A 12,612-nucleotide genomic window follows, 5' to 3' on the forward strand; every position below is an offset into this window, starting at 1 on the left:
CTACTAGCTTGTGTGCCGGACTAATCGCTGATCTCCATTTGGAGGAGTCTTCCTTTAACACCAGAGGAAATATGCGCCGCAGCTCAACAGCCTTTCAGTACACAGCTCCACAAGAACAAGAGAAGCAGATTGCTGGTAACGTGCACAGCTTTTACTACTTTTGTGTGACTGAAGTTAAGATTATCATGGTTACTAAGAGCTTTAACATTTAACTTCTAAGGTCAGTGTAAACATTCAGATAGCTGGAATCATACTCTTTTTTAGTAAGTAGGCAGAACTCACTAAGCAGACAGAATTACCTAACTGTGTTTACCAGTGTTATGAGAGGACTGAATAGCTGATTACGTTCATACAGATAGCCTGTCTGAAGCATACTTACGTTAAACTCCTGTGAGAAATTTTTATCTATGTGCTGAATATTAACCAGTGAGTGAGTGAAAGCAAGGCTTATTTTCTTTTCCTCTGATCTGTGACTCACTGTTAGCATGGTTGTTTATTTTAATCAAAGGACCCTTTTCTCGTGTGTGGATCTTGAAAGTCGTGTCAGCAAGCTAATCAAATGGGTAAGGTTTCATGGTATTTAAAAGGTACTTCAGACATGTATTAGTTTCTGCTCAGTTTCCCTGCTGCAAGAATATAGTCAGTAAATTGTAATCTCCTAGATCTTATTTTTGAATGACATATAAATTAGGTCAAAATTAAACACAGATAAAAAGATCTAACTTTGAATGGATTTATGTATTTCAGTTACGAAAGTAAGTGCTTATAAAATTTGTTGCAAAAAGTCTTAATCAAAAGCCAAATGTCTCATAAAAATTTAAATAATAGGTTATTTTGAGTCAGATTTACTCAGTCAAATGCGTTCAAAACAGCTGTGGCCCAGTCTTTAACTCTCGCTGCTCTCAGGTGCTGACATGCCAGACTGTAAATCCATCGGCAGTACAGTATCTGGTCTGTTGGTCTCTCAATCGTACGCCTGCGCTTCCTTCATGTCAAAGACTTGTTGCTGAATATTGGCAGCTCCTTTCAACACGGGTGGAGCCAGGCAAAAGAGCAATTGCAAATGACTGATTTTAGTTAAATCTCTGAACTGTGTGTGTGATAGCACGATATTAACATGTATTTTTAAGCAAGAATTTTTGTATTTCGATCAGGAGCAGGATCCTGGCGGATTTGCTTCCCTCCACTCCCTCCCTGATTCAGGTCATATAGTATTTTTGCCACTTAGGTCAACTAAAAGGAGTTTTGAAACACTATAGTCTCAAAGGGACTATACCATTTGGGGCACTGAATTTACCAGTAAAGCCACTGGGGTATTACTTCAGTTTTTGACTTTGCAATGAATTGCACAAATTGTTCAGCAGAGAACAGATCATTCAGATCAACAGATCCATGCTGCATGAAAGCATTCCCATATATAGCCTTCTCACCCAATCAGCATACACTCGGCCCTCCATACCCGCGGGGGATTGGTTCTGGGACCCCCCGCAGATACCAAAATTCGCGGATGCTCAAGTCCCTTATACAAAAGCCTAAGAGAGCTCATAATGGTGTTACAAAAAGCAAAAATAGCGTTTTGCAGCAAGCTGTTATGGAGGCAACGCGCACCCCGAGCAGCGAAAGTGCTTTATCTCGATTTATTTTGTGCATCCGTTAGCAAGGTATGTCCTAAGGTAACAGAAAAGCCTAAGAGAGCTCGCAAGGGTGTAATGCTTAGCGTAAAACTGGACGTAATCAAGCGTTTCGATCGTGGTGAACGAAATAAAGACATCCTGCATACGTTGAACTTGCCTGCGTCCACCATTCATACTACTGTATTTACACGCAGAGAGAAAGCATCTTGAAAGCTGCCGATGTTACTATTGGTTCTGCTAGTAGCATATCATTTCTGCTTTTACTATATGTTAGTGTTATTTTAGGTTTTATGCGTTATTCAGTATGTTATTTTTTGGGTCTGGGAACGCTCAAAAATTTTTCCCATATAAATTAATGGTAATTGCTTCTTCGCAACCGAACAAGATGCGAGGCGAACAATGCTCAAACGACGGGTGCTGGAGAGAGAACTTCTGGGTTTACCGGATCTGCGGTTGGTTGAATCCGTGGATACGGAGGGCCGACCCGTATTCCTTTCTCTGTCCCTTGCTTATCTAGCAGCTTCTACATGCTCATCACTTTTTTTTTGCCTCAGCAATTCCGTATGATAGTGTGTTGCAAGTTTCTATACTGTCTGGGTAAAGATGGCTTTCTCAAATGACCTAATGAATTTGTTTGTAATTACATTATCTTTGTGGCTCATTGTTTATATTTTTTCACAAAATTAAATAATATCTCAGAGCCACAACAGACTGCAGATACTGGAGCAGAAAACAAACTGTTGGAGGAACTCTGCATGTCAGGCAGCATCTGAAGAGACAGACAGATGGTTGAAATTTTGGGTTGAGACCCTGCATCATGATTGATAATATAGTTGACACCTCCTCCTACATCTTTATATTAGCTATCTCCCTTCTACACTCCCAGCTGCTTGATCTGCTGAGTTCCTCCAGTGTTTTTTTCCCACTCTGAGGTGACACCTTGCTTTTTCCTGCAATGCTAAGCTCTTTACTGCTCAGCCACCATAAACAAAGGTGTAGGCTATCTTCTTAACACTTGTTTAGCAACTCAAGTGCAAGCCATCACAGGCTAGCAGTGGCTGAAAAATCAAGCCCACTCCTACTTTATAAACTGAAAGATACTGTGAGCACATACTCCTTTAATGTAAAAAATATATGACTGCATTCTGTCCTATGTTCACTTTCCCAATATACCCACAAGAGATAAACAAGATTCATCACGCTGCGCAACTGTTCATTACAGAAATTTCACATTCAAGTTGGTGTTTGTAGTACTCTGTAAAAGAACTTTGCAGCAAGTTCCCATGGGTTAATTTGATTGCTGGTTCTTTAATTTTCTTGTTAGTATCATAGATTTTAAATTTGATTTTCAATGATCTTTTTTTTCACATTTTACCTAATAGCTTTTTCACCTGAAGAGATCATCTCATATTACCATGCAGAGAGATAACAACTAATTTTATCATTGTTTATCAACATTGTTTCCTGAGTGTGCGACCTGGATTTTATTTTTCCTCCCTAGAAAACTATTCCAGAGGTAAGTGGCATTTTTATTCGCATCATTCAGTTGCATGCATAAAGGCCAGCTGCCAAGATTGCGGTGTTATTAATGAAATTCCAGGCTTGTTTCTTTAGTTTTCTCATCTTACTTAGTTGTTTCTGTTGATGGAAAGTTGGACTTATTTGTCATTTTTATAAATGCTTAAGTAGTGCATAAGTAGCTGTTTAGTCTGCCACTAAAGACTGTATTCCTGGTCTAAAATCATCAACCGGGGAAATACTTTCCACATAATTTTCCTACCATGTCCCTTAAGAATTTCGTAAGCGTCAACAGAATCATCTTTTATTCTTCTAAATTGCCTATTCAATGTCACATCATCCCGTGAACTAGTCCTGTAAAAGTTTACCGTACTCTTTCCATAACAAGTATATGCATTTTTAAGCAAGGAGACCAAACCTACAATTTCATTTGTAGTCTCACCCATGCCATATCAGCATACAGTTGTAATAACTGATATTTATTCCTATACTGAAATCCTTCTGCAATAAAGGCCAGCAATACATTACCCTACCTAAGTGCCTGTTGTATCTGCAGTGGCGTGTACAGGGACATCCAAGCCCCTTTGAACAACAATATTTCCCAATCTCTCACCATCTGAAAAAAAACACTACGTTTCTTTTTTTTTACCGAAGTGATTTGCCTCATTTTTTTCACTTTGCATTCCATTTATTCTCATTCAGTGTGTGTAAGACCTCTTGAAGCCTGTTTTTCTCCTCATCACTACTCAATTATCCACATGGATTATTTTTTGTCATTGGCAAATTAGAAAATATTATGCAGGTGCCCACAGCCATATTATTAATATATTTGTGAGGTCTGAACACTGATTCCTGCCAACTTGAAGAGAACCCATGCATTCCTACTTTTTTCTTTTTTGCTTGTTAACTAGTTCTCAGCCATTGATAGTATTTTTCTCCTCAATCCATGTGCTTTAACCTTGTTTAGCAACCTCCTCTGTGTAACCTTATTTAAGCTGTTTTGAAAATCCAAATATACCAATTCTCTGGTTTCCTCTCATCTATTCTACTAGTTACATGTGCACAGAATTTCATTAAATTATGCAATATGATTGTCATTTCATATATCCATGTTGACTCTGCTTACTCATTACTTACTTAGCATCACATCCTTTATTATGGATCCCAGCATTTTCCCAAATACCAATAACAGGAAAACAGCTTGTAGGTTTTCTGGTTTTTCCCACCATCCTTTCTAAAATAAAGGCATCATGTTACTGCTCTGCCCCATCCAGGAAACATTCCAGAGTTCAGAAGTGGGAGTACAGCCAGGATCAAAGATGTCAGTGAACAACTGCAGAGCATCTTGAAAGGAAATGGTGAAGAGCCAGAAGTTGTGTTCCGCATTGATAGCAGTGATACAGATCTGATATACTGCCAGCAGATTGTAGGGAGATAGAAAAGTGGTTTGAAAGCAGCACTTTGAAGGTATTAATCTCATGATTACTTCCAGTGCCATGTGCTGCCACGCAGAGGAGCAGGCATATCAAAGAAATGAGTGAGTGCCTAGAAAGATGGTGCAGGAGGCAGGACATCTACCTGTGTACCCTAATGGTCAAGGAGTCATGGAGCTATACAGCATGGAAGCAGGCACCTAGGTCCATCTCCACCACTCCAACCAATTTGCTCAGCTGCTGTGGCAAATCCAATAAATCCGATGATACTCTTCATCTTGAATTTTAGCAAATGTTCCAAAGTGGTTGAACAGTATTGCATCAGCTCATTATCGGTTTAGTTAGTAGTATCTTTTGGGAGTTAATGATAATTTAGTTGTTTCTTACTGCTGCTGTAATTTTCATGACCCTTACTACAACTGTACCCCAAGCTGACTTTACCTCAATGAAGAACAAAATGAGTTACTATATAGAAACATAGAAACATAGAAAATAGGTGCAGGAGTAGGCCATTCAGCCCTTCGAGCCTGCACCGCCATTTATTATGATCATGGCTGATCATCCAACTCAGAACCCCGCCCCAGCCTTCCCTCCAGACCCCCTGACCCCCGTAGCCACAAGGGCCATATCTAACTCCCTCTTAAATATAGCCAATGAACTGGCCTCAACTGTTTCCTGTGGCAGAGAATTCCACAGATTCACCACTCTCTGTGTGAAGAAGTTTTTCCTAATCTTGGTCCTAAAAGGCTTCCCCTCTATCCTCAAACTGTGACCCCTCGTTCTGGACTTCCCCAACATCGGGAACAATCTTCCTGCATCTAACCTGTCCAATCCCTTTAGGATCTTATACGTTATATATTTGAAGAATATTGCTATTTCACTTAAAGGAAATAGAAGTCATTTCCATGATTTGAAAAGATTAAATCTGTAGACTTCTCTTTATTTTTACAGTATTCCATCCTTGATATTTGATTGTCATGGCATCCACCGACTTGTTATCTTTCTACGATTTCATCGATGAGCAGAATATTTTGGGAACAAATGAAACCTGGATCACTTGTATAAATGACTCGGATTGTTGGACCTGGGAAATTAATCATTGTTTTCAAAACATCAACAAGAGTGCTGTCCTGTATACAATATCATTCTTTTACTTCCTGATTTTTATTATCGGTTTAGTGGCCAACATTGTTGTTGTATATATGAACGTGAAAGTGAATCAATCCAGACACGAAACACACTTCTACATCCTGAATCTTGCCATTGCAGACTTGTGTGTGGTAATCACTCTCCCTATATGGGTCATTTCCTTCATTCAACATGGTACATGGCCACTTGGAGAGTTCATGTGCAAATTTACTCACCTTATCTTCAGTGTCAACCTGTTTGGAAGTATCTTCTTTCTAACATGTATGAGTGTGGACAGGTATGTATCAGTGATGTGGTTCCAAGATGCTTTTGACCAAAAGAAAGTGTTGAACCGTAAGGTTATATGCGTGTTTGTCTGGATTTTTGCCTTACTAGTGTCAGTTCCAGATTTAATTTTCTTGAAAGTGAATAACAATACTCATGGTGAGCCCATCTGTCATTTGTCTTATCCTGAGGACAACTATCGAGATTGGATGGCTGGGATGGAAATAACTTGCATTATTATTGGATTTCTTATCCCATTCCTCATTATTGCAGTCTTCTATTTCCTCTTAGCAACAGCCATTCCCATTGCAAATGACAATGAGAAGAAAAATAGCCGGAAGATAATATTTACCTATGTGATTGTTTTCCTTATCTGTTGGTTTCCTTACCACTCTATTCTGTTTCTTGATGTTTTGTGGTTCCTAAATGTTTTATCTTTCAGTTGTCAACTAGAAAAGTTCATATATGTGTCTCTTCACATCACTCAGTGTCTATCTCTGGTACATTGCTGTGTCAATCCCATACTCTACAGCTTCATCAACAAAAATTATAGATATGATCTTATGAAAGCTTTCATTGTCAAATACTCTGTGAAATCTGGTATCATAAAACTTAAGGATACCACAGAAACAGAGTGCTGCATACTTGAGTGTTCCTAATGTAACCGTTCATTTTTAAACAGACATTTCCTTCTCAAAGGCACAATTAGCTACTGTGGCAATTCTACTGATTTTTGTGCAATTTCTATTGTAACCTAAAAGGACTTGAGATGCTAATTAAATATTTCTGGGCACCATGAACAAATTTCTAATTGAGGGAGTTTACACTTGTAAGCATATACTTGTCAGATTATATGGAACCAATTAGTCTTCAAGTTCACATCTAAGCTACATATATTGATAATATATACACAATCTTTATATATGTTTATGAACTATATTAAATACAGGATTACAATAATATAATATGCTGGTTCGAGGGCTCCAGATATTAAGGGAACCATCTCCTTCCGAGATGCAGAGATACCTAGGGTATGAGTGTAGAATTATTTCTACTAACAAAATCTTAACTACCTTTAATATTGCAGTATTGCAATATTCATTTACAGCATGCTTCCTCTGCTGAAACTCCCTTTTATAACTTTTGAAAAATAAATCACACGTTTGTTTGCAAAAAATGTAGAAAGATAGTATATTTCTTTAAATGGTGAGAGATTGAAAGATGTTAGTTTTCAGAGAGAACTGGGTGTCCTTGTACACACTCAGTGTAAGTTTGTCAGCATTAATTCCAAAGACGATCAGTAGCTTGGCATTTACTGTAAGAGTAAAGATGTCTCACAGCCCTACAGATACAACAGCCTTCGAGATGGGCAGGGTAGAAGATGAGTGCTAGTCCCATGACAGGTGCTTAAGCGTATTTGATTAATGTACTCTAGAAATCTGAAGAATGAAAAGTGATGTCATTGAAACATGCAAAATTATTTTGAAGCTTGACACAATGATTTTCTTTTCCTTTGCTTGGATTTCAACAACCAATGAGCGCATTCTCGAAATAAGAAGTCAACCATTCAAAGCAAAGATGGTATGAAATTTCATCCAGAGCTGATAGTAAAACTTTATAATTCCCTCCTAAAGGGTTTGTGGAAGATCAGCAGTTTATTTTCAAGAGAGAGATGAACAGATTTTTTGAAATTCAGATATCAAAGGGAAAGGGATTAGTGAAGAAAAGTGGTGTTGAGGTTAAAGATAGTCTATGATATTACTGAATGGGACGGCAGACATGAGGGACTGAATGGCCTATTCTTTCCTGTTTTATACATTTGTAGCATTTCAGTGCACCCTCAAAGTCTATAGGCTCAGAGTCAAGCCGTATTGCCATATTCTATCCTTCAATGTTTGCATTTCTGCATTTCCATTTACTCCCACATTGGTCCAGAAATACAATTGTGGTCAAATCCTTCTATGTCATTCAACCTTCCTAACTTTGTAATCTCCCGTTGAGGCACCCTATTTGAACTCTGTGTTTCTCTTGTTGCTATTTGTGCATCCCTTAGCATTTTGCACTGTTCATGAGGACCATGCCTTTAGCTATTAAAATGCAGACTCTGAAATTAGCCCTTAAACCTCTTTGCTTTCCTCATTTCCAAACTTTTGCAAATGTTTTCAGTCACTCCTCTAATAATATTTCATTCTTAAAACTTGGCATTCAGCTTCTTTATAAGTCTCTATGATGCTTACCTGCACTGAAGTCAGCTTATAAATACAGTTTATGAATATAACTATAGATATCTGTTGAATTCAATGCCACCACCCTAATGGCTTTCCTCATAAGTTATTCAACATTTTGACTTGTGTTTGAAAATGGTTTACTTTCTTACTCCAATATTATTTATTTAATTTATGTAATTGGTGCATGATTTCTTAAGCATAGAATAAAAGTTCCAAATGCATGTCGTTAATTGATGGAAACTAAATAATATTCTGCTCCATACCTAGACTTTCTTGAAGTACCACGTCTGGTTAAGCGATAGGATTTGTATCTCCAATTCATAAAATTATAAGTTTTGAACTGATACTTAAGTGGAAATGAGACATCCAACTGAGACCTTTCCTTTCCACACAGGAATGTGTGCATGACCCAATGACATTTTTCACAGTTTTCCCAAAGGTAGCAGAGATAAACATATCACAATTAAGGTGCCAGGTCATTGGCATTGTGTTAGCCGCAATTAGTTGATTGACGGTAAAGCAGATTATGTGATTACTGTCCCATTATTATTAGTGAGATCATTCTGTACGACAAATGGGCCGTGATTTTCCTTTTATTACAGTTTGATTCCTGATATACAAAATCGACAGTTGTGACATTCCTTACTGGGAAAGGCCTAGTTTCTGTTTAATGCTCTAAAATGTGACACAGAATTAAAGATGGAAGTTAGCAGCTGTTTTGTTTATTAAGCACATGAATCAGTCCATGGCCAACTTTCTGGATGTATATATCACATATACACAATTCTTTCATTTGTTTTCATGAGTAAGCTGGGTTCGAATGCTGCCACCAGATTTTCTTCCTGTAGTTAACGTTATAGCCAACTTGATGCATAACCATATCCTCATATAACATATATTACCCTTATTTACAATGTAGGATACCATTCTGCCCATTAAAGCTATGCCAGCTCTCAGTCCAATTCCCCATTTATTTCCCAATAACCTACTCTTTCTAATATGTCCATCAACTCCCCCAGTTCTCTTACCATATACCTATAATTGGGACGATTTACAGTAGTCAATGAACTTACCAACATGTCTTTAATATATGGGAGAGAACCAGAATAGTCATGCAAAACCCACACAGCCGCAGAAAAACTCTGAAAACTCCACAGAGATAGCACTAGAAGTCAGGATCAAATCCATGTCACTGGAGCTGAACATAGAACATAGAACATAGAATAGTACAGCACAGTAAAGGCCCTTCAGCCCACAATGTTGAGCTGTATGGTAGCAGCATTACCTACTGTGCTATTATGCCTTCCAATTTTGTCGTTAACTGTAGCTTGACAGTTTGACATGTAATCAAGGGATTCAGACAACTCACTTAAGGAAGTGGTGATTGATTTGTATAAAGTATAGGCTGGGATCTAACTGAAGGATTCAGAAAGAGGATTTATCATATTTGGAATAATTGGTATCTTGGTATGAATACCAGGGTTTACATACAAAATTTGGATTTGAAAAAATAGTTTGTTTCTGAGTTTGTTATATTGATGGAAGCTCCAATGTTGATACAGCTTGCTAATAATGTTAGTATGATAATATCCATGCAGCAAGATGGCAAATAATAAAAAAATCTTTGTTGATACAAAACGCTGCATCAAAGGCAAAGCGATTAAAAATATTGTACAAGCCTCATCCTATAGTGAATCACACTGCAAAATGTTAAAGTGCTCAGTTGTGTTAACAATACATTGGTATACAGTGGATTCTGTTTAATTGGGACACACTGGATCAATACATTTTGGCCCAATTAAGCAGCTGCCCCAATTAGCTGAACTTCCATGGAAATACTTAAAAGGTATAAAAAAAGATCAACTACAGTTTGACTGAGTAACAATTTATGTAGTTAAATGAAATACAGAACAAGTTTGAAACCAACCAATATTATTACAGTACTATAAAACTGTGTATTAGTTCATAATAGTAACCAATGAGGAAGTGTGTATACAGTGTATACTACTGCATTCTTTTTTAAAAATTTACTTCTTGAAATACAGTGTGGAGTAGGTCATTCCTGCCCTTTGAGCCACACTGCCCAACAACCCCTGATTTAAACCTATCCTAATTATGGGACAATTTACAATGACCAATTAACCTACCAACCGGTAAGTCTTTGGACTGCAGCAGGAAATTGGAGCACCTGGAGCACGGGGAGAACGTACAAACTCCTTACAGACTGCAGCAAGAATTGAACGCAGATTGCTGGTAATACAAAGCATTACGCTACTGTGCTGCCCTTTTGATTTTGATTCTGTGCTGTGCTTTGCAAAACCAACAAAATCAGCGCAGACGCCCTAATTTAGGTAATGGATTGCCTTCATACAATGCTTTCGACAATTTCATCCTCCAAATCTTCATTTTCATTGTAACATTAAAGATAATTGTCGATATTTTCAAATTCTTCATAGTTCCTAACCTGTTGAAGTAGTAAACTGGTTTCATTTTCACTCCCGGCCTTTTCTGGCATCTCCAAGTCTGAATGCTTGAAACCACAATGAGCAAAACAGTTCTGTATTGTCTTACTACTTAACTCACAGCAACTTTCGGTGACAAAAATTCTCCCAAATAAGGGGCTACCCCAATTAACCGATGGCCTAATTAACCAAAATCCACTGTGTTTAGTTTGCATAGATCAAAGATTTATAAACCGTTCCAATGTTCTGACATATAAGGGCAAATACATTTCAATAAATATGATACTGAACTTAAATGTTGTAAATAGTTGTCAAATATAGTTTTTTAAAATGTCTGACATAATATGACCGGGGAAAATGATCGAAGTATTGATGTTGTCTTTACAGAACCATCTCCAGAGTTTCTTTTATTTTGTAATGAGCTGAAATATTACAAACCTCTCTCTAGTGTAATTCAGTCTCCTTAATGCCCTTATGATATTCCAGAAATAATACTTAGTGATTTTTTAAAATTACGAATCAATAATAAGAGTGATCACTATCCTGATACAAACCAACCATTTTTAATGAGAAAGCTTAGATACATGTGTTCTGCTAAGAATCCTGAAATTCTTAACTGGACTGTAGATTAGATTAAATATACCACATAGGTGAAACTATCTTTCATTAAAACTACCTTTTAAAGAGTTAGAGACTTATTATTTTAAGCCATAAGATTTAAACAGGGTTTCTTGGTGTCAAGTATTTGTAAGCAGACCATTGAAGGTGTATGACTCTCAGTGCAGCATTTTTATACACAAGCTCACAACAGTAAGGAAAGAGAACAAATGGGATATTGACATATTGGTTAGCACTGGTATTTCAGAGGCCTCGACTAATGGTTTGGAGATGGGAATTCAAAGCCCAGCATAACATTTGTGAATTAAAATTTACGTAATACAATGATCTGGATATTTTTCGCAAATACAGTGTGTCAAACAGAGTTAATATTTCACGTTGAAGATGTTCCATTGATGCATTCTGGAATTTAAACCAGTCATCGTAATGGGGAAATTAAACAAATGGATTGTACTAAAACCTACCTGTTTTGTTATTGTCATTCAGAGCTTTATTAACAGAGGAATTTCATTAAAGAAAGCTGAAATAACCTTGCTTCCATCTTATTTATATCCTTCCTTTCATTCTCGGGCATTATAAATTCTGTTAATGATAAGCACATACAGACAGGAAACAGCAATCATGACTTGGGAAGTTGGAGCTTGGTAGTTGTTAGATGTGGTTCATTTGTAAATGACCATATCTCTGTTAGAGGTTTGTAAATTAAATTCCCACTAAGAATCAGAATCAGGTTTACTATCGCTTTGTTAAATGAGTAGTGCAGAACGAGAGTAGAAGGAGTAGTTAGTATGAACCATTCAGAAATCTGATAGTTGAGGGGAGCAAACTGTTTCTAAAACACTGAGTGTGAGTCTTTGGGCTCCTGTATCTGCTCCCTGATGGTAGTAATGAGAAGAGGGCATGTCCTGGGTAGTGGAGTCCTTAATGATGGATGCATCGTTTTTGAGGCATCGCCTTTTGAAGGTGTCTTCAATGGTGGCTTAATCATAAATTCCTAGGTTGACATTCACAATGCTATTGAGGGGATTTTACACCATTGAAGGTGTTATTTTGTAGATGAAATGCGAACTCTTTCAAGTGAGCATAAAAACTATAGTACCATTTTAGAGAACTTTGTACGAGTTATACATCCATCAACATTTCTAAAAGAGATTAACTGGTCATTGCCATGATTCCATTTATAGGATCTTACTGTACTACCATGTTTCCTTATGTTTCAAAGGTTCTCTGACTTAGGTGCTTTCCTGAAAGAGCCTTTGCTTAGGATTTCAGGACAATAGTTAAGTGTATGAACGTCACAGCACAA

General features: G+C 37.4%; 1 protein-coding gene across 2 annotated transcripts; it reads left to right on the plus strand.

Moving 5' to 3' along the window:
- LOC134348436 (atypical chemokine receptor 3-like) lies at window positions 1-11,823 on the plus strand. Of its 2 annotated transcripts, none has more exons than XM_063051806.1 (3): window positions 1-135; window positions 3,017-3,150; window positions 5,537-11,823. In XM_063051806.1, the coding sequence occupies exon 3, from the start codon at window positions 5,563-5,565 to the stop codon at window positions 6,655-6,657; it is 1,095 nt and encodes a 364-aa protein (XP_062907876.1). In that variant the 5' UTR covers window positions 1-135; window positions 3,017-3,150; window positions 5,537-5,562; the 3' UTR covers window positions 6,658-11,823. The 2 variants fall into 2 exon arrangements, with proteins under 2 accessions (XP_062907876.1, XP_062907877.1); XM_063051807.1 differs by lacking the exon at window positions 1-135 and adding an exon at window positions 492-563.
- Window positions 11,824-12,612: the final 789 nt, after the last annotated feature.

The sequence above is a fragment of the Mobula hypostoma genome, chromosome 6, assembly GCF_963921235.1.
Source record: "Mobula hypostoma chromosome 6, sMobHyp1.1, whole genome shotgun sequence".
NCBI lineage: Eukaryota > Metazoa > Chordata > Chondrichthyes > Myliobatiformes > Myliobatidae > Mobula > Mobula hypostoma.

What these genes read in the sequence shown, in the direction of transcription:
- LOC134348436 (XM_063051806.1), top strand. Translation starts at nt 5,563, where the DNA reads ATGGCATCCACCGACTTGTTATCTTTCTACGATTTCATCGATGAGCAG.